Here is a 22,548-nt window from a genome sequence, read left to right as displayed (position 1 = left end):
CGGGTTCCTCGGGGCAGTTAGTGCAGCCATTTTTTCCTCTCAGGCAAGACCCGCTCTACACGTGGTGGTTGATAGACAAGAGGTGCAGCGCACTTCTGTTTGCACAGGCTCCGATGGAGGGAAACGATGAGCAGGGGAGTCCCTTGCAGTTCCTTTTTCCCCAGATTTTGTTTTATTATTGCACAATGCCTTTCTTTTGAAGAAGTCAGGAGCTTCTCTTCAGGCAGCCCTGTTTCTTCCTCAGCAAACCGGTTGCTGCAGCCTCTCTGTCTTTCCTGCCAAAGTGTCCCTTGGTAACACAGATGGCCCGGTTTGTTTTTGTTACGACCCCGCGCTTTCCCACTCAGGGCAGGCTCAGTGCAGCTTTGTCTCCGGGCTCTCCCTTAGAATCTTTGGATTTGGCAGATGAGGTCACCCTGTCCTCTGAGGAGGGGGATGATCCGACGGCTGCCCGCCTTTTTTCACAGTGAAGAGCTTCCCTCCCTGATTGTTAGGGCTTTTGAGGTTTTGGCCATTTCCCCCCTGAATCGTCAGGGGGAACAGGTCCGGTGCCCTCTTATGTCTGACACCAAATGCCCACCTCGTTCCTTTCATGTGCATGAGGCCATGAAGATCCTTATTTCGGCATAGTGGGCTTAAGGTTGCTTACGCGCTACCTGCTCCTGACTTAGACTTGCTGAAGGTCCCTACGGTGGATTCCTTAATCACAGCAGTCACTAAGAAAACCACTCTCCCTGTGGAGGGGGGCATGGCACTCAAGGACCCTCAGGATTGTAAGTTGGAGACTTGCTTGAAGCTATTCTTTGAAGTAGCAGCCCTTTCCCTGCAGGCCTCAGTTTGTGGCTCCTATGCGGGGCGGGCATGCTTATCATGGGTACAGAAAGCCTACTCTCTGGAAGATCTTGTGACCGTTTTCCCGGCCTTGGAGTCCGGTTTAGCTTTCCTTGTGGATCTTCTTTATGATCTTTTGAGGGCTTCGGCGAAGGAGGTTTCCCTAGCGGTCACCGTGTGTCGCTGGCTGTAGTTGCAGCATTGGGCTGCAGACGTGGCCTCTAAGTCACGTTTAGCAAGTCTTCCTTTTAGGGGAAAGCTTTTGTTTGGGACAGACTTAGAACAGATTGTGAAGAACCTCGGTGGCTTTAAAGGCCTGTGCCTCCCGGAGGACAGGCCCAAGTTTGTACGACCGGCGGGATCTAGACTTTAGGGTTACACGGCATTACCGTCCAGGTCACAGGGCCTTTTTTCAGAGAGCAAGGTCTTCTCAGAGGCCTTAGCCCTTTCGAGGTGACAGGCGGGCCTTCCTTTCCGGTAACAGAAACCAACCCGCAGCCAGGTCCGCACAATGATGGGGTCCTGGTCCATATCCAGCTGGTTATTGGGGGCAGACTATCCCTATTACTGGGAGTAGACCAGGGTAACATCCGACGAATAGGTCTTGGAGGTTATCAGAGATGGATACAAGTTAGAATTGGCTCGTCCGATAGTAGACTCTCTTCTGGAATCTCCTTGCAAATGTCCCAATGTGTGGGCCATTCGACACACCCTCCTCAACTTACAACGGCTGGGTGCCATCTAGCCTGTATCCCCAGCAGAAAGAGGGTGCGGTCGATACTCCATTTATTTTGTGGCGCCAAAAAGGGCAGTTCTTGGCGGCCTGTCTTAGATCTCAAGTGCGTCAACAGGTCCTTATAGGTTTGGCTTTTGCGCATGGAAACCCTCCGCTTGGTGATCGCAGCAGTACAGCCAGGGGAGATTTTGACCTCTCTCGATCTCAGAGGCCTATTTACACATTCTAATCTGGCCTCCCCACAGGCGCTTTCTTCGCTTTGCAGTGATCGGTCATCATTTTCAATTCAAAGCGATGTCCTTCGGCCTAGCCACAGCGCCTTGGACCTTTTCCAAGGTCCTGGTAGTAGTGGCGGCCTATCTCAGGAAGGAAGGGATTCAGGTCCATCCCTATCTAGACAACTGGCTTGTGCGGGCGTCTTCTTTCGAGGAGAGTCGGCGGGCAACCGACAAAGTGGTCGGGTTGCTTCAGTCGCTTGGTTGTGTGATCAACCAAGTGCAGCCTAATGCCTTCCCAAACACTGGAATACTTGGGGGGTGTGCTTCAATACCCGAACAGGGATAGTTTCTCTTCCTTCAGCTCGAGCACAGCAGTTACAAACGCCGTTTCAAACTCCGAACCTGTGAGCTTGGGGACTATGTACAAGTTCTAGGTTCCATGGCCTCCACCTTGGACGTGGTAAAGTGGGCCAGAGCTCACATGCGCCCCCCCCCCCTCCAGTGGCACCTTCTGAGCCGTTGGTCTCTGCTCTCTGAGGATTACGAGGTTTGGGTGCCATGTTCGACCAGTCTTCACACACTCATGCACTGGTGGTTCATTGAAAAGAATCTGGTGTCGGGCATTCCTCTGGCAACCCCGGACTGGAAGATAGTGACCACGGATGTGTCACTGTCTGGCTGGGGGGCTCATTGCCTGCAACAGACGGCCCAGGGCATTTGGACCGGAGGCGTCATGATCCATCAACCGCTTGGTGTTACAGGCGATTCATCTGGCCCTTCGGGAGTCTCTGTCTCTTCTCCGCGGTTGCCCAGTTCGAGTTCTTTTGAACAATGCGACGGCCGCCTACGTAAACTAGCAGGTGGCTTGATCTGCCATTAGGCAGAGACTCATCTCTCGTTCTTGACAGCGGCTCATATAGCAGGGTCACAATGTGCAAGCGGACTTTCTCAGTCGCCACTAGTTGGCGCCAGGGGAGTGGACGCTCTCCCCTCTGGCCTTCGATCAGATAACTGCCCGTTGGGGGATGCCAGAGATGGCCACTGCATTCAATGCGAAGCTCCCCCGTTTCTTCATCGGGGGACGAGAGCTGGGCTCAGAAGGCATCGATGCCCTTCTTCAACCTTGGCCCAGGGGTCTGCTGTATGCTTTTCCCCCGTGGCCAATGATTGGCAGGTTACTGACTCACATTGCCAGTCATCCTGGTCGAGTGATCCTAGTGGCCCCGGATTTGCCCAGATGACTCTGGTACGCAGATGTGATCAAGCTTCTGTTCGATCGTCCTTTTCTGCTACCGGCGCAGGATGGTCTCCTGCTGCAGGGGCCAGTCACAATGGAGGATCCCTCCCCCTTTGTCCTTACGGCCTATCCTTTGAAATGGCGAGGTTGAGAAGAAAAGGGTATCCGGACGCGGTTATCGCTACGATGCTGTAGGCTCGGAAAAGATCCACCTTGATAGCTTATGTTAGGGTGTGGCATACCTTCGATTCGTGGTGTGCGAGTTCGGGATTGTCAGCGGCTTCAGTATCGGTTATCCTCGTGTTTCTTCAGGAGGGTGTACAAAAATCACTCTTGTACAATTCTCTTAAGGTGCAGGTGGCAGCTCTGGCATGTTTTAGAGGCCGGCTTCAGGGGGCGTCCATTGCCTCCCACCCGGATGTGGTTCGTTTCTTGAGGGGCGTAAATCGTTTGTGCCCTCCTCACATGCCAGTTCTGCCATCCTGGAACCTTAATCTAGTTCTCAAAGTGCTTCAGCGTCGTCCTCTCAAACCCTTATCGGGGATTACAATTAAGGATCTTACCTTGAAGGCGATTTTTTCCTAATAGCCATTACTTCCGCTCGGAGAATTTCTGAGTTGCAGGCCCTTTCTTGCAGAGACCCCTTCCTGTGTTTTATGGAGGTGGGGGTATCGATTAGGACAGTTCCTTTGTTTTTGCCCAAGGTGGTTTCTCGTTTCCACTTGGAGCAGTCCCTGCATTTGCTGGCCTTCCGCCGGGAAGATTACTCTGAGCAATTCCAGGCTCTTCACTGCCTCGACGTGAGACGGGCTCTTCTCAGGTATTTGGAGGTGACGAATGAATTTTGTCTTTCTGACCATCTCTTTGTCCTTTTTGGAGGCAGAAAGAAGGGTCATGTGGCGTTCAAGGACACCATAGCCCATTGGTTGCGGGAGGCCTTCTCTTCAACATACGTGGCATTGGGCAAGCAAGCCCCTTTGCAAGTTCGTGCTCATTCTACGCGAGCTCAAGCTTCCTCCTATGCAGAGTCCCGTTTGGTTTCTCTGGAAGATATCTGCAGGGCAGCTACATGGGCTTCGGTACGTACATTCACTCGTCATTATCGGGTGGATGTGGCAGCTCGTCAAGATGCGGTGTTTGGATCATTGGTGATTTCTGCCGAGTTGGGGGTATCCTGCCCTACTTGAGGACTGCTTGGGTACATCCCACAAGTCTCTGGATTGATCTGTGGGACGCCATGGAAGGAAAATAATTCTTACCTGGTAATTTTCTTTCCATTAGTCCCAACAGATCAATCCAGAGCCCCCCCCCCCCCCCCCCCCCCCCCCCCCCCCCCGGTTTTACTGTCTGCGGTTTTGTTTCAGTTGGTTAGGTTTTTTTTCGGGTTCCGTTCTGCATGTTCCTTCGTTTAATTAAAAAAATAACATGAACGAATAGAGAAGTGGTGGAAGTATGTTGGGCAATTGCTCTGACAGTGTCAGAGTTTTCTATTGTTTCCATTCCACTGCTTTGGTATCGTTCATACTGAGGTTCAGTTGGCTGCACAGGTCCACATATAGCAAACCTCGGAGGTTCTGGTAACACCTCTTCAGATGGTGCTCAGGAGTCCACGTGAATGCCTGTTCGAGTGCTCGAGCTACTAGGGTTTCTTTTAAACTACTCCCAACTCCCTTCTTTGTCCTGCCCAACGATTGGAGTTCATTGGAGCCCTGCTCGATACTCAGAAGGTTCAAGCCTTCCAGAGCCGAGAGCAGACACTTTGTCGCACTTGCTTCCACGGTTTGAGCCTCTTAGCAAGTCATAGCTTGGCAGATGTTGAGATTGTTGGGCTACATGGCTTCTACACTGTATGTTACATCCATGACATGTCTTCACAAGGTATCGGCTCAATGGACCCTGGCTTCTCAGTGGTATCGAGCCACGGGGAGCCTATAAGATGTCATCCAAGTGTCCTCAGAGCTTATACGCTCTCTTTAGTGGTAGATCGATCCAGTTTGACTCTGAGAATTCCATTCCAAATTTCTCGGCCATAAAAGGTGCTGATGACTGATGCATCTGCCTTGGGATGGGGGGCTCATGTTGATGGGCTTCACACCCAAGGTGTTTGGTCCTCCCAAAAAACAAATCTTCAGATCAACCTTTCTGGAGCTCCGGGTGATCTGGAGTGCTCTAAGGTTTTCAGAGATCAGTTATGTCATCAAATTGTGCTCATCAAAACAATCAGGTTGCAGTGTATTGCACCAACAAGTAGGGGGGCACCAGATCAGGCCCTCTGTTTCAGGAGGCTATCCGGATGTAGCATTGGGCTTGCCAATATTGCATGTTCCTTCGAGCCACTTGTCTGGCGGGCAAAAACAATACCCTGGCCGACAGACTGAGCAGGATAATTCAACCACATGAAAGGTCTCTCAATATGGTCATAGCCCACAAGATCTTCTGAACGTGGGGCACCCCCTCGGTAGATCTCTTTTGCCACTCAGATAAACCACAAGGTCTCTTGTTTCTGTTCCAGGCTTCAGGCACACAACAGAGTATCATCAGATGCCTTCCTCCTCAGTTGTGGGACAGGTCTTCTTAATGCGTATCCTCCCATAACTCTAGTGGGGAAAGCTTTGTTAAAACTTGAACAAGACCACGGAACCATGATTCTGATTGTGCCGTACTGGCCGCGGCAGGTACGGTTCCCTCTACTTCTCATGTTGTCCTCCAAAGAACCAGGGAGATTGGAGTGTTTTCCAACCCTCGTCACACAGAAGGGTTTCTTCTACATCTCAACCTCCAGTCTCTGGCTGTGACAGCTTGGGTGTTGAGAGCCTAGAATTCACTTCCTTGGGACTTTCAGAGGGTGTCTCCCGGGTTTTGCTGGCTTCCAGAAAAGACTCCACTAAGAGGTGCTATTCTTTGAAATGGAGGAGGTTTGCCATCTGGTGTGAGAGTAAGGCCCTAGATCCCCTTGCTTGCCCTACACAGACCCTACTTGAATACCTTCTACACCTATCAGAGTTTGGTCTCGATACCAACTCCTTAGGGGTTCACCTTAGTGCAATTTGTGCTTATCAGCGTGTAGTAGGGAGGCCCATCTCTGGACAGCCTCTAGTTTGCTTTATGAGAGGTTTGCTTTTGTCAAGCTCCCTGTCAGACCTCCATCCATGTCATGAGATCTCAACGTCCTTCTCATCCAGCTGATGAAATCTCCTTTTGAGCCACTGAATTCCTGCCATCTAAAGTCTGTTACTTCAGCTTGTAGGATCAGTGAACTTCAGGCCTTAGTGCTGGAATCACCTTATACTATGTTTCATCATAACAGAGTAGTCTGCACACACCCTAAGTTCCTGCCGAAAATTGTGTCGGAGTTCCATCTGAACCAGTCAGTTGTCTTGCCAATATTCTTTCCCTGACCTCATGCCCATCCGTCGATAGCAACTTGCACACCTTGGATTGCAAGAGAGCATTGACCTACTGCATGGAGCAGACCAGGCACCACAGACAGTCCACCCAACTTTTTATTTCTTTTGAATCCAACAGAATGGGCGTCGCCATTGGGAATCGCACCATTTCTATTTGGCTGGCAGATTGCATTTCTTTGACTTATGCCCCAGCCTAGGCTGGGCTGGCCCTAGAGGGTCATGCCACTGCTCACAATGTCTGAGCCATGGCTGTGTCGGTAGTCCCCTTGAGGTCAGCCTCCATTGAAAAAATTTGCAAGACTGTGAAGTTGTCTTCACTCACACATTCACATCACACTACTGTCTGAGCAAGATACCTGACATAGAAACATGACGGCAGATAAAGGCCACTGGGAGGCCATTCCACACCTCCACCACCCTTTCTGTGAAATAGTACTTCCTTAGATTACTCCTAAGCTTATTCCCTCTTAACTTTGTCATATGCCCCCTCATTCCAGAGCTCTCCTTCAGTTGAAAAAGGCTCTCTTCCTGTACATAAATGCCCTTGAGATATTTAAATGTCTCTATCATGGCTCCTCTCTCCCTCTTCTCTTCTAGCGTATACATGTTGAGGTTCATAAGCCTGTCCCTATAATTTTTGCAATAAAGACCGCTTACTAATTTTGTAGCCGCCCTCTGGACCGACTCCATCCTGTTTGTCTTTCCGTAGGTGCGGTCTCCAGAACTGCACACACTACTCCAAATAGGGCCTCACTAGAGGCTTATACAATGGCACTATCACCTCCTTTTTCCTGCTGGTCATTCCTCTCTTTATGCACCCAAGCATCCTTCTGGTTTTGACTGTCGCTTTTTCTGCCTGTTTGGAAGCTTTAAGGTCATCAGACACAATCACCCCAAGTCCCGCTCTTCCTTTGTACACTGAAGCACTTCACTCCCTATACTGTACTGTTTCTTCAGATTCTTGCGACCCAAGTGCATGACCCTGCATTTTTTGGGATTAAATCTTAGTTGTCAAATATTGGTCCATTCCTCCATCTTCGCTAGGTCCTTCCTCATGTCATTTGTGCCCTCTAGGGTGTCCACCCTGTTGTAGAGTTTGGTATCATCCACATAGAGACAAAACTTACCAGACAGCCCTTCCGCAATATCGCTCACAAAGACGTTAAAGGGAGCCGGACCTAGACATGACAGTCGATTTGGGCAGACAGTGTTGCAGAATCTGTCTGGGGTCTAGAATCCAACTCCGCCTCTTAAGCCCACTTTATTCTGTTCCAGGCTCACTCTTACTCAGGTTGTATATAGTTTCAGGTTATTCTGTTTGTCCTTTCCGTTGTGTGGCCCAATTGACCAGTGTTCGTTGTTTTTCGTAAGCCTGGATGTTAGGGATTCCCACTTGTGAGACTCTCTCTATAAGCCTGCTTGTCCACTGAGAAAGTGAAAATACTTACCTGTAGCATGTATTCTCCGAGGACAGCAGACTTTGTATTCTCACAATCCCTCCCACCTCCCTTTGAAGTTGTCTCCTTTTCTTTATTTTTATTTTTTAATGTAATATAAAATTGAGGAGATTGCGTTCACATGATGGACGGGAAGGCACTTGTGCATGCGTGGTGGATAGGGTTACCATGTGGCTCCAGAAAAAGGAGGACAGATTGAGCCAGTCTGGGTTTACTTCCATTGCTTTCAATGGAAGCAAAACTTGGACTGGATCAATGTGTCCTCCTTTTTCTGGAGCCATATGGTAAACCTAGTGGTGGAGCATGTCTCACTCTGCACAAAACTCTACTTAATGCTATCATAAATCCTGGACCAGGCGACTCAGGTCTGTGTCGTCCACTTTTCTGTGTCGTCCACTTGTGAGAATTTAAAGCCTACTGTCATCGGAGAATATCTGCTATTGGTAAGTATGTTCACTTTTCAGGGCAAAGCTATGAATTTTCTTTCAGGGTACTAATGATGATGTATAATTTTAGGTTGACTTTGAGTTGTGAAATCTATAATGTAGAGTAGTTCACATTTTTTGTTATCTATTGTAATCTGCTCTTAGCTAGAGGTTGAGCAGAATATAAATGTGTTGAATTAATTTAATGATATTTCAGGCTATTGGTGTTTTGTACTTGTGGTTTAGAACAGAGGTTCGCAACTTTTTCCATTGTTTGGACCCCTTACTAATGTCCAAAAAGTTAAGGTTCCACCAGTTCATTCCTACCGGCTACTGACTTTTCCCCGGCGCCTGTTACAACTAGCCTTCTTTATCTCCTGTCTCCTTCATACCTTTATCATGCCTCACTAGTATTTTATCCCTCTGATCTCAACCTCACACCTGCTGCTTCTATCCCCGCAGCTACCGTTGTTGCTACCACCACATCTACAGCCATTCCTTATCCTGGTTTACATCCACATAAAAAGATATTTTTCTCTCTTCTTTGTGCCCTTCAGACCCCGAGGGGTTCATGGAGCCCAGGTGGGAACCACTGATTTACAAACAAAGATTTATATTCTCCGAGGACAAGTAGGATAGCAGTTTCCACATGTGGGTGATGTTTCTGATGACAGTCCTGATTGTACATCCATGCATACCTTCCTATTGTCACAATCGGGAGGGAGCAGGCATTTTCTTTTTCCTGTGGAGCCGAGAGGACTTGTTCAGTGTTCTCTCTTCATGGTGGCCTTCTCTTCCTTTCGGCACTTGGTAGTGTGAGTAGTGTGGGACCGTCCCTTTTTTCCTCTTTCTGTTTCGGACCATTCCGTCCACAGCCTTCCCCAAACCATCCACCCTCTCGCACAGCAACTCATCCCAGCTCTGTCATTTTGCACACATGCTGTATCCCCCCCCCCCCCCCCCCCCCAACCGCAATCTCCCACCTCCCCTCCTATCCCTTGAACCCTCCCCCCATGTATACTACAAGTGTCCCACCACAACCACATGTAGTTGAGACAAGAGACTACTATAGAAATCAACTTTGTTCGTATCCCGTTGTTGAAAGCTTCATTTGAGCCACTCAGTTCCTTGACCTGGAAAGTTATTTTCTTGGTGGCTGTACTTCAGCTCGTAGGATCAGTGAGCTCTCAGGTCTTAGTGGTGGATGCACCTTGTACTAAGTTTCATCACAACAGAGTAGTCCTCTGCACACACCCTAAGTTCCTGCAGAAAGTGGTGTTGGAGTTCCATGTGAACCAGTCATTTCTTTCCAACATATGCTCGGTGATCACCTCCATCCACAAATGGGGGTGAGTGTCTGACTGCCCTGGACCTGCTGAGGTGTACCTCCATATCCTTATTTGGGAGTCACACAAATGCTTTCTGAAGCTTTGTGATTTGGGCAGACACTTAAGTTCCAGACCCTCTCCTTTGGTTTGGCAATGGCACCAAGGAACTTCTCCAAGGTCATGGTGGCTGTGGCAGCTGACTGATGCAGGTAGGGAATTCAGGTTCACCCAAGTCTGACTGAGCTGACTCCGAGAAGCATTCGATGGTGGCCACATCAGAAGTAATTCAGCTCCTATAGTAGTTGGATTGAATGGTGAATTGCAACAAGTGTCTGTTGTCTCCCATCCAAGAACTGGAATATCTGGGGGTGCAATTAAACACTAGGCAGGGTATGTGTTTATCCTGGAGGAGCACATGCATAAGCATAGTCTTAAAAATGGTAGCTGTGTGTACAGTGGGGCCCCTTGGGTATGTGATTAATTGCAGAGAGGCTCCATGGTAGTGCTCTGGAGGAGGTGACACTGGGCTTCTGCTTCAGTGTTCCTTCTAGTTTTTATTTTCTTTTCTTACATTTGTACCCCGTGCTTTCCCACTCATAGCAGGTTCAATGCGGCTTACGTATTACATACAGGTACTTATTTGTATCTGGGGCAATGGAGGGTAAAGTGACTTGCCCAGAGTCACAAGGAGCTGCCTGTGTCTGCAGTGGGAATCAAACCCAGTTCCCCAGGACCAAAGTCCACCTCTCTAACCACTAGGCCACTCCTCCACTGCTCCGTGGTCCCTGGAATTCGATGTGCGACTCCCCCTTTTGGACTCTTACACAGGAGCATAGCTTAGTGTGACAATGCCGTCTTCCACCCATCTGGACAGCTTGTGACCACAGATGAAAGCCTGCAGGTGTGGGCAACCTACTATCTGAGCAGGGTCACACACGGACAGTGGTCCTGAGAAGAGGCCAGCTCGGCCCATCAGCCCTCTGAAGACGAACCATTCGCTTAGGCTGAACATTTTATCCATCTATTCTAGGACAATGTGGTCATTATGGCTGTGACATACGTCAACAAATGGGGGAACTTGGAATGCAGTAGTGACCTGGAGGATGCCAGGATCTGCAACTGGTTGAGGTTCATCTAGTAGCCCTCATGGCAGAATATTGCCAGACAGAGAACATGCAAGCAGACTTTCTAAGCAGGAAATCATTGACCCTGGGTAATAGAAACTGTACACCACCAATAGCTTTGGGCATGCAGGCAGTATACAAGTAAGTAAATAAAACTCCTGCAGATATTCAGCTCCTTATAGATCGCTGGGGCCATCCCTGCTTCAGTGTGATAGTAAGGGAGAATGCCAAATGTTCATGGTTTTTCATTCAAAGGAGGGGGAAGTGGGTATTGATGCTCTGGTACAGCCCTTATCCCAATAGGAATTGCTGTATGTGTTTTCACTTTGACCTTTAAGAATATAAGGATGGCCACACTGGGTCAGACAATAGTCATCTAGCCCAGTATCCTGTTTCCAACAGTGGCCAATCCAGGTAATAAGTACCTGGCAGAAAACCAAATAGCAAGATTCCATGCTACCTATCCCTCCAGAGGGTGGCCAACCACCCATTTCTCATGCTACTGGTGGCTCCAGGCTGGCCACTCTGTCCCTAGTACATGTATCTTGTCCACCTCTTGGACGATTGCACACATCTCTTCTATGATGGGGAATTCTGAGGCAGGGTCCAGTGGAAATGGAGGATACCAATCCCGTCTGGCTTCTGGTCTGGTCTTTTGGAGAGATGGCATGTAAGGAGAAAAGGCTACTTTGGCGTCAGTAATTTCCACCCTTCTCAAATCTGTGAGGCAGTCTACCTCTCTAGCATATGCCATGTTTGGTGGTATCAGGATAGAACTTCTTGCTGTGGTGGTGAGATGGTTCCAGCCAGTCTGGAATCTTTTTAGTGCTGTTTGGAGCAAGGTCTGGCCCTTAGCTCCTTGAAGGTGCTAAAGTGGCTCGCTCTTGTTTCTAGGGTAAGATTCTTGGTGTGACCTTAGTAGCACAGCCTGATGTAGTGCAATTTTTGTAGGGTGTGAGAGTGTGTGTTAAACGATCATCCCTCCCTTAATGCCCACTTTTTATGGCGAAGCAGTTTCAGTTCTGCTAACAATGTTTTCTGTCAGGCAGCCTCTAAATCTGTAGCACATTCAATTAAAAGGCCAGTGAAATAGCATATATAATTTGCAGAAAAGTAGTCCCAAGTGCCTGAAGGCCAAGTCCTCCTGGTGCAGGCAACTGCCTAGGCAGAGGCCCAGGCAGTTGATCCTGCAGATATCTGCAAGTCAGCAATGTGGTCATCACTGCACTCCTTGTGAAACACAAGATTAGTATTTTTGCCAGAAGCTTCAGGCAGAGCTGTAGTTCAGCATGGGGGGCCTTGTCTCCCCCCCCCCCCCCCCCCCAACACACACTGTAACTATGACTTTTGTACACCTGTTTGTTTGGACCTCTCCAGTTGGATGAAGAGAGGTGAAATTTATTCATACTTTTAATTTCCTTTCCTTGAGTCCTCCAAGCTCAGCCCATGATTCGCCCTGGAAGAATTTGGCATGACAAGATAATTTCAAGCTTTGTTCTCTCTCTGTCTGTAAAAATTAATTGAAAGATGTATTCTGTTTTATAAACTGCAGTGCTTTTTGCTGAGGATTAAAAGGTGTGTGTAAATGGAGAATCCCAGGCAACACCAGTGATGACACTGGGATAGTTCAGTATTTCTACCTCCATCTGCTGGTAGAGGAACTCAGCCTGTTTATCTGGATTGGTCTGGCAACTCAGTTCTTAATATCAGCCTAAAAGTCCATGTCAGATTGTCCTCTGCTCATGACTTATTTATTTTATTTTTATTTATTTCTGCATTTATATCCACACATTTTCCAACTGACATTGTTTCAACGTGGCTTACAAACCAAATAGAGTAGTTACATTAATGGGATATCTGTGTCAGTGATAGGAAAGCGAGGTGGAGTACAGATTAGAAACAAGAGTCAAGTTAAGAAGGATTTATGTGAGTAACAGGTCTGTTTTAGAGTTACCCTGAGTCTTCGTAGAAGAACATTGTGAAGAACGTTCCGAGACTTAGATCTTGAATTTGATCTTCACCAAACAAAAAAGTCAGTGACGTGAATCTGGTTTGCAGGTGACTGAATACAGAAGATAGTACGCTACAAAGAATTTGTTTCTTGAATGGGAAGAACTTGAGCATTGCATAATTGGACTAGTACCTTTAAGGACTAGTACATTTCAGTTCATTTTCTTTGAAATAATTGCTGACCACTTTAGTACGATTTCCCAAGTTGTTTCCAAGTACAGACTTAATTTAGTATTGTGGAAATACTACATTTATATAGTTTCCAAATTCTATCAATGGCATATGCTATTGCTTTGCTGTTTAATTTGGTCTACAGTTGTACAACTTTCTCAGGTTGTATTGAACAGTTGATATATACTAATTACTTCTTGTTTTATACTTCTAGATCTAATACAATGCACAAATGAGATGAATGTAAATATTCCACAGCTGCAGATACCACTTTTTGAAAGGACTGCTAACAGTAGCTGGGTAGTAGTGTTCAAAGCTCTGATTACAACACACCACCTCATGATGTACGGTAACTGAGGTAAGACACCACTATTTCCTTTTATTCTTAGTAGTTGAGGAAACTGTAGACACCAGCTTACAGAAAGGTAGTATCAAATCAGAGGAAGTTTTTATTTCCTTTCATTTATCACAGTAATACATTGCAGTCTGTCTAGATTGCAGATTACTGGCCTGCAAAGTTGGCAAGTTTTTATTCTTTCAACTAAAATGGAAGCTGGAAAGAATTATACAAAATGGATCGATTTTTAAATACCTGTCTATCTGGGACCAAAATAAGTCTCTGTAAATTTAATAGAATGGGATGAAATTTGGCTTGCGGGGGAAAAAGTGGTTAAAAGACAGATTGAAAATGGCTAAGACTAGGGTTCTAGAGAAATAATTGCCCCTAAAAAGAATGGCCACTGCATTTCTATGAGAGAAGCAATTCAGCTTTTGCAGCATAGCAGTTAGGGAATTCCCCCTTTTCAAATGGTATAGGTGGTTGACGGTACGTTTGGGGTACATATACACACATGTTCACAAACTCATCTACACACACCTACTGTCACAACCCACCACCAACCCACACACATACAAGCACTCACTCACCCATATATGCGGGGCTGGCAGAATTCTGTGAGTCATGCTCTGCACGCTTTCCACACTTATTTTCCCAAATAGCTTGTAAACAGACACATAAAGAGTTCCCATTTTTGTATAGCTTATCAATGTTTTGTCTGTGTTTAGAAGTTAACCAGGTCCTTCCAGAGCCTGAAGTTAACAAGATGTGAGCGTCCCCCGAATGTGCCCACGTGAACTGGCATGTGCTAGGCTCTACTGCTTGTGTCGGGGAGGGCGATAAAGTGCGCCTTGGGTCTGGGCCTGAACTGGCTGGCGTTTTTTAAATGGGTTTAGGGCGCAAACTGCTCACCAATCAGCAGTGGTTCGTGCCTAAAGAGGGAGGAGTGAAGGAAGGAGAATCGGGAGCCGTAGAGGAGGAGAAGAAGTCTTTTGGCTGGTGTGGGGAAGGAAAATCCCACCCTGCCCTCCCTCAAAAAAGGGGGTTAGTTAGCAGTTGCTGCATTGGGGGGGGGGGTACCTACGTTTTATGCCCTTCTAGGAGGTCCTTGAAGGAGGCCTCTGCCTTTTAGCGTCAAGTTAAGCCTAGAGGTCGCAGTTTGGCTAACTTGCCCTTGCTGTGTGGCGGGGCAAGGAGAAGAGGTATTCACTAAGTCATACTGCAGACACCTTGCTTCAGATGGCAGGTAGCCCAGTTTCCTTTCATTGGTTGAATGTTTAGCTCAGGTAACTGGCTTAGATCACCAATAAATGAAGGTGCAGCCAAGCTAAATCTAAATAAATGTTTTGATGTTTTTTTGAAAAAGGCTGTTTTTGGTGTCTTATTGTTGAGGGAAGGGGACAAGTCTCACATCCTTAAGGTGCACACATTGTGTGTATTTAGTGGGATTGTGTACATTTTAAGTTCTTGTGCACATATAGTGTGTCAGTATGACATTGTGCTGTTTTAGGGCCTAACCTGAAAGTTAGCCTAATTAAGGAGTCGAGGACTAACCAGAAGTTAACTGAAGCCTCTGGGAGATACTGCAAGCAGCTCTGAACCCCCGCCTCCCCCCCCCCCCCCCCCCCCCCCCCACCACCCCCCCCCCCCAGCAAAGATGAACCCTGTAGGCCAATGCTCAAGGTTTCGCGGTAGAATGCAATTTATAGCGCAAACATAGCACCAGCAAAATTGCTGCAACGTGCTCAGAATAATGAGTATGCAAATTAATGCTGAGTTAAAATGTGATATTAGCGCTCACTATTCACTGATTTTCCTGTCAGTGCCTAAGCACTGATAGACTCAGGCACTCACAGGAAAGTTGATGTTTCTTAAAAAAAAACCCCACCACAGTTCCCATCCCTCCATTCGCGTTCCCTATTAAGTATTGAAAAAACAATCCTATGCCATGCAGTGTTGCCCCCCCCCCCAAAAAAGCATTGGCCGACCTTTAAAAAATAATAATAGAGTCTTTGGTGTTCACTGGATCCCTGAACTCCCCCACCCCCTCAAAACTTTGGAAAAGCCATGGTGGCCCAGTGGGGAGCCCAGTTAGCCAGAGCAGGGACTTCCACCCCTACCCCTCAAAATTCACCCTGGTGGGTGACACCCACCCAAACCCCTTCATACCTGATGGGAGGCAGGAAGGAGAGTGAGGGATTCCTCATCCCTCCTTAGAAGGTAGTTAGGCCCCACCCAGTGCATCCTAGAATGCACCAGCTGGGGTGTCACCATTTTGATGACATGCCAGAGGAGAAAGGAAGATTCATCCCCCTTTTGCATCCTATCAGGAACGAAGGGATTTTAGGGGGGGTCGCCTACCAGGGTAGACTTCTGGGGGAGACCTGGGCTGGGGTCCCACTGGACCACCAGGACTTTTTCTAATCTTTTTTTTTTGTTGTTGTTGTTTGGGGGGGGGGGGGCCTAGGGGTCCACTGGACCACCAGAAAAAAATTTTTTAAGGTATGGCCAATGCTGGTGGTGGTGGGGGGGAGGGAACTCTTGTAGCATTGCCTCAGACATGCACTTTACAGCTTTTTTTTTTTTTTTTTTAATTCTGGTGGGGTGCTAAATGACAGCATTTAAATGCAATCTGTGCTAATGGTTTAGTGCCCGAAACCATTAGAGCATTGAGTGGCACACTAATGTCAGCACTAATTGTTTTTAGCACTGGTGGTAGGTTTTGAGCATCGGCCCACTGGTGATGTCAGTGTAGGTGGACAGGATGTCTCCTTACCTGATGGGCTTAGTTTACATAGGAATCCTATGATAGGATTAAGGAGCCAGATGCTCAAAGCTTACTGTTCTAGCAATGTCAGATTTGAACTGGTTCTAGCCAGTCTAGCAATCACATTATTCAGCGTCTAATGCACAAAGGGGTTCTACTTGGTTTTTACCATTCTGGGTAGCAGCTAACGATAATCCTATGCAATGTATTGCAAACAGCTCATTAGTATTAAAATGAGCATTCCGAGTGATGTACAGAAAGGAGTGCCTGTGTTATGATTGTGGTCATAACCCCGCTCAAACTTACCTTTTTCTGGTGGTCAGCTTAGCTGGCTTCTGTTTCTTTTGTCTGTCCTTTCTGAGCTGGCTCGCTCTCTCTGTGCTGGCAGCTTCCAGCAGCATGACTCTAATTGTTTCACTTTACTACAGCTGTGTGTGTGTGGACTGAGCTGCTCTACCTCTCTTTGGGTGTACTGGCTTCAAGTGCTTCACGGTGCTGCATTGGTGTGGGTTGGGCCTCTATGGGTTTCAGTGTGCTCTCTGTGTTTCAGTGTGCTGCCTGGGTCTAGGGAGTGTGACATCATCAGGGAGGGCCTTGATAAGGAAGTGGTGTTCTTTCCTTCAGAGCCTTTGCAACGGTTGTGTTTGCTTTAGGTAGGGTGGTGCAGTGTGCACTTCTGACTTTGTGTCTAGTTTCCCTGCTTGCTTTTGCTAAAGGTCCAGGTTAGTGTGAGTGCAGTGTGCACTTGACTGTGTGTTTGCTTTCCTGCTTTTCCCTCTTGGTTTTGGAAGCATTGCTGTGTGTAGGGCTTTGAAGCTCTGTTGCTGATAGAAGTACTTCAGGGTTTGGTGGTGTTAGGAACACTGCAGAGGAACACTGTTAGAAGTGTTGGGAGCATTGCAGTCTTTGCTGTTTGTGTTTTGCTTTAGAAGCACGGTTGGGTCTGGTGCTTTGGAAGCACTTTTGGCTTATGTTTAGCTTCCCTGCTTTTTCCTTGTGGCTCCCCTGTCTTCCCTTTTAGTGCTAGGAGCTCTTCTGGTTGTTTGGTGCATAGGAGCACCTTAGTTAGTTTAGAGTTGTAGAGCACTGCTTGTAGCTTGGTGCTTAGTAGCACCTGTGCTAGCTTTGTGTTTAGTTCCCTGCTCTGTTTTTAGGGCTTAGGAAGTCCCTTTGTTGAGCAGGGCTTAGGAGCTCCTGTTTAGTATAGGGCTTAGGAAGTCCTTTTGTCAGTTTACTGTTAGGAACTTCTGCTGGTTTAGGGCTGGGAGCACTTAGGTCAGTTTAGGTTTAGGAGTACTTCTGTTCCAGTCCTGGTCCCTGTGTCATCCGGTTTCCGGTAAGTCCTGCCGGCCACTCGAACCCAAGGGCTCAACCCTTGGGGGGGTAGTGGCCAAGCGCAGGTGAAGCTGTACGGACCAGTCCAGTGTGCTCCGGTCCGGTGTGTTCCAGTCTGGTGCGCTCCAGTCCAGTGGGTTCCGGTCCTATGTCCTCCAGTCCGGGGGATTGCAGTCCAGTGTTCCAGTCCTGTGTCCTCCAGTCCGGGGGATTCCAGTCCGTGTGTTCCGGCTCGTGGGTGGTGCCTGCAGTCCCTGCCGGTGCTGGTGTGCTTGCCCAGCATTGGTTGGTGGGTTTTGCCTGCTGCTGTCGCTCCTCGTCAACAGCCCAAGGGCTCACGTTTGCTCCAGAGCCCGGCCCCACGGGCTCTGAACTTGACAGCCTGCCTGTGAGGGAACCTTGTGAGAGAAGCAGTTTGCTTGCATTTTGCTACAGCAAAACATCTTAGAGGGGCAGAGAAACAGCCGGGGGGGGGGGGGGCTTTCAGCAAGGAGAAGATTTTTTTTTTTTTAATTTCAACAGCAAACAGTGTCTGAGAGCAGAGCACAGCACAGCTTAGAGGTGGAAAAACAAGCAGATAGCCAATTGACTGGGGAAAGCCCTTGTGATGTCAGGTATGATGTCAGCTGGGGGGAGTGGAGAATAAAAAGCAGACAGCCATTCAGCTGGGGAAAAGCCCCTGTGATGTCAGCTATGATGTTAGCTGGGGTACAGAGAAAGAAGCAGATAGCCAGTCCTGCTGGAGAAAGCCCTGTGATGTCAGCTGGGTGGGTTTTCAGCAAGGAGGAGACTCCAGTCAAAATCATGGGGTGGGGGGACAGTGGAGCCAGCAAGTACTGCAGGAGAGAGGAAAGAGTACAGCAGCCCTAGCATGTGCGCAGAATAGAGACACTTACCAAGAGACTGCTCTGCGTATATGCTAGGTGCTTTCCCTGCCGAGCTGCTTGCTAAACTTTTGTGCAGCTTATTTGCATGTGATTTCCTTTGAGCATGGCTTGCTATTTTAAATCGGCAAGTTCTACGAGGATCTAAAACACATTTATTTATTTTTTTACATTGTACCCACGCTTTCCCACTCATGGCAGGCTCAATGTGGCAGGCATTGGTGGTTTTTAATGGGGATTTTGTGCATGTGGCCCTAAGTGCTAGAGGGTAACCTGATAGTTGTCTCTGAAAAACGGGCCTTCAAAGGAAGTCACACCTCCTTGGTAATCAAGAGGACATCGGATCAAACAAACCAAATTAGGACACAGGTGCTGGAAGAGATAATTCAGATATGTAACACAGAGGACCAACATTTCACACACAGGATATACACAAACATTCGGACACAGGATACACATACACATTCATATATCCACATATCATTTGAACACATACAGGAGAAGGGACAGTTGCCACATTCATACGTAGATATTCATGCTCGGAGAGCCATTCCACACACACTGCCCTCCTCATTCACCAATAGAAGGACACACACACACACAGCCCTCCTCAGCCACCATAGAAGGACACACACACACACACACCTGAAGTGAACCTGGACCACAAGAAAAGAAACAAAGTTACAATAATAGGGAGGAGTGGCCTACTGGTTAGAGTGGTGGACTTTGGTCCTGGGGAACTTGGTTCGATTACCACTGCAGGCACAGGCAGCTCCTTGTGACTCTGGGCAAGTCACTTAACCCTCCCTCCATTGCCCCAGGTACAAATAAGTACCTGTATATAATATGTAAGCCGCATTGAACCTGCTATGAGTGGGAAAGCGCGGGGTACAAATGTAAGAAGAAAATAATACCTAAAAATGGGGAAAATTCATTTGTAAAAGGAGCATGAATTGAACTTTTTGGTGTCTGTGCACCCCTGTTTACCAGTACTGGTTTGTGTGTGCCGTATTCTTCCTTATTTTTTAATTTATAAGTTTAGCTGTGTGTGCCATATTCTTCCTTATTTTTAATTTATAAGTTTAGCTGTGTGTGCCATATTCTTCCTTATTTTTTAATTTATAAGTTTAGCTGTGTGTGCCGTATTCTTCCTTATTTTTTAATTTATAAGTTTAGCTATGTGTGCCGTATTCTTCCTTATTTTTTAATTTATAAGTTTAGCTATATGTGACCATGACTAGGAAAAGGTAACTAAAATCACCAGAAACGAAAAATGAGGCTTTAATGAGTCCTGTTAGAGCAAACAATTTGTGATACAATAGTCCAAACTCCATCCTTTTATGGGAAAAAAAAAGTTACAGAAGTTCAAACATCTAACTTTTTCAAATTGCTTATGGATCCATGACATGAAAAACTGGCTATTCTCAACATTTTGGATCGGAGACTTTATTCACCTTTTCCCAGAGACGGTCACACATACTAAAAAGCAGGCTACGTTTATTTAATCAGTTTATGTGAGTGTAAAGGGGGCACATAATACTTTGATTTGTATTGTAGCTTTGTTAGTCTAAGGAGAGGAAATTCAGCAAACAATTTACATATGACTTTCTATTGGATTCACTGAAAAGTATTTAGTAGACTGTCAAGAAATAGAACTCCTATTTTTCTACTAGCCATTGACATCTTAACACAAATATACCAGTAAATATGCCAGACACAAATAGAATAGCACCTACCATCTCCACCAAAAGAATGTGGAGCTTAGCAGCTCTTACAATACTTTCACTCTCATAACAACAACAGGAGGAGCTTGGCAACCTCAACACCGTACATCCCACTCCAGCAAGAACACCAAGAAGGGCCTGGTAGTAGAGAATGACACAGGGACAGAGTTTGTCCCCATCCCCGCCCTGTCCCCGTGGGTTCTGTCTCCATCCCCACAGATTCTGTCCCTGCCTGGACCCTGTGGGTTCTGTCTTCATCTGCAGAAGCCTCCAACACTTATGATTTTTATATTTAAATCTTTTTGTTAAAGTAAAAAAAGGAACAATATGCAGTGCAACTGCTGTGTATAAATTACAAATAGAAAACAATGAGCAGCTATAATAACTCTTCTCCCCACCACCACTCTCTACCATTCCATCCCCAACAATAGCCGATTTCTATTACCCCAAGGAATCCTAATCCACCCTGTTAAAATGTCCAGGGTACAAATTACAACCTGGTCTGTATGCCCTAGAGGGGAGAAATATACCCTGTGAAGCACTGTTACGATTTTTTAATCTGTGGATGAATAAGAAATCATTAACAATCTCAGGTTTCAATCTAGCTCTCCTGTCTTCCACAGTCCTTCCTGCAATAGAAGATGCCTTCTTAGAAGATGTGCTGGTAGCAGGATGTACAGGATCCCCCATTCAAATTTTGCCGGTTGTGGCCATCATGTTTGCTTGTTTTTTCCCAAAAAATCAAAATATCGTTGTAGGCATCACTCAAACATAAATAACAGTCCAGTTCATTAACAGGCTTCAAAGTAGAAAATGACACGGGGACAAACTTTGTCCCCATCCCAGTGTCATTCTGTACTCAGTGGGTCCAACCTGACATTTCTCATTCCAACAAAAAAAAAAAAACAAGAGGAGGCTTGGTTGCCCCAGCATAATGGTTTCCGTGCCCCAATGGAGACAGAGGGACTCTGTGATCTCAAGAAAACATCATCATATCGCTTCCAGTCCTCTTCTTCCCCTCCCGTTATATAAACTGTACCCGCAGCTTCTTCGCCCTGCCCCCCACCATCCCTTGCACTTCCCTTTACCCCTTATCTTGCTGTCCACTACCTCCTTTCTCTTCTCTCCTCTTTGCCATACTTCCTCTCTTCCTATGTTGACCTGATCCATATTCCCTTCACTCTTCAACCTGCGCCCTGAAACTTACCTCAGTATGCCTGTCACCTATCCTTTACCTTACATGCCTCTTTCCTTTCTGCCCTGACCCTAACTGTATCCGTCTTCCCCTTTTCCCCACTATTCCTTCTCTTTTGGCCTTCCAGACCCAGCCCCACCCCACATTCATCTTTGTGCTCCTCTCTTTCCCCTCTGGCGCCCTAAACTCCCTCTTTCTTTGTCTCCTACCTGGCCAAGCCAAAAAAAAGGCATTGGACTGTAATAGGCCCTTTCTCCTTCCAACCTCCTCTACCATGACGATGACACATTCTTTGTTCTTCAGTAACCTATTGAGATGTTGTGATAGGTGGAGTAGGGTTGTAAGGGAAATATGCTTCCTTCTGATGCTTTTCAGATTCTACATGCCCCTTCCTCTCTTGGGGTTCTTCAAACCTGTCCTTTATGCTGGCAAATAACTTGTACTTTTTATGGCTAGCCTTGGAGCCCTCCCTCTGCACATCCCGCCCATGAAGTAACAGGAGTTTGAGTCAGAGTGGTAGGTTGTGGCAAGAGGAGGGCGCTGGGGTTGGTAACGGATAGCTTGTGTTTGTTGCTGAAGCTACTGGCAAAAAGGGCAGATTTGAAGGACTCCATAGATGGGAGGGCGAAGGAGTGCTGTAAACTCCGAAGGAAGGGACAGGTGCTGACCCTGTGGGTGGAGGATGGGGGCAGGAGAACATATAGAGCTGTGTTGGGGGGAGGGAAGACAGATGATAGAGCCATGAGAGATAGGGTATTACTGGGGCAGGGAAGAGAGAGAGAGAGCGCGATGCTTTTACAAACTTTTACCAACCCCCCCCCCCCCCCCCAAAAAAAAAAACCCCCAAACCAAATAATTGGAAAAGAAAAGAAAGTGTCATGACAGGGCTGGGTATTTGAATTCCTTAAAGGCCCTGAGTTCACACCACTGGAATGTTCTAGGGTTGTGCATTCTTTAGCACATTTTCAGTTGGTAAGGGCACCTTAACTTTAGTGTATAGAATCCTGTTTTTCACATTAAACTATGAATTAATGCATACTTAATTTCTGTCCATTAAAGTTGTTAATTAACTGAAAAAATGTTTAACAAAAAATTTTGGGGAAAAGCCATATAAAATTTTTTTTTACTTGTGCACATTGGTAAAACGCCACATATCCAAGGTAGTCTTAGAATAACAGTGTCTTCTTGCTGATTAATTTACTCCTGGAGGAATTCTGTGCAATAGTGCAATGCTGAATTTGTACAGAATTCCCCACCTCCGAAGACTGTGCAGAAGACTGTGTGTAGTCTGCTGTAGTAGTGTAGTGTGGCACAGGTTGGCTCTGCTTCCCTCCCTGCGGTGTTCAAGGAGGAGGTGCTTGG

General features: G+C 47.0%; 1 protein-coding gene across 1 annotated transcript in view; it reads left to right on the top strand.

The window, feature by feature from the left end:
• LOC115474500 (phosphatidylinositol-binding clathrin assembly protein-like) overlaps nucleotides 1-22,548 on the top strand; it is a 186,718-nt gene that overhangs the window by 10,450 nt on the left and 153,720 nt on the right. Inside the window, exons 2-3 of the mRNA XM_030209990.1 lie at nucleotides 13,159-13,293; nucleotides 14,261-14,268. Of these exons, the coding sequence (XP_030065850.1) occupies nucleotides 13,159-13,293; nucleotides 14,261-14,268 (143 nt within the window). The remainder of the gene's footprint in view (nucleotides 1-13,158; nucleotides 13,294-14,260; nucleotides 14,269-22,548) is intronic.

Source organism: Microcaecilia unicolor, chromosome 7 (genome assembly GCF_901765095.1).
Source record: "Microcaecilia unicolor chromosome 7, aMicUni1.1, whole genome shotgun sequence".
NCBI classification, from domain to species: Eukaryota; Metazoa; Chordata; class Amphibia; order Gymnophiona; family Siphonopidae; genus Microcaecilia; species Microcaecilia unicolor.
Note: the sequence above shows the minus strand (reverse complement) of the source record. Positions and strands in the feature narration are given on the sequence as shown.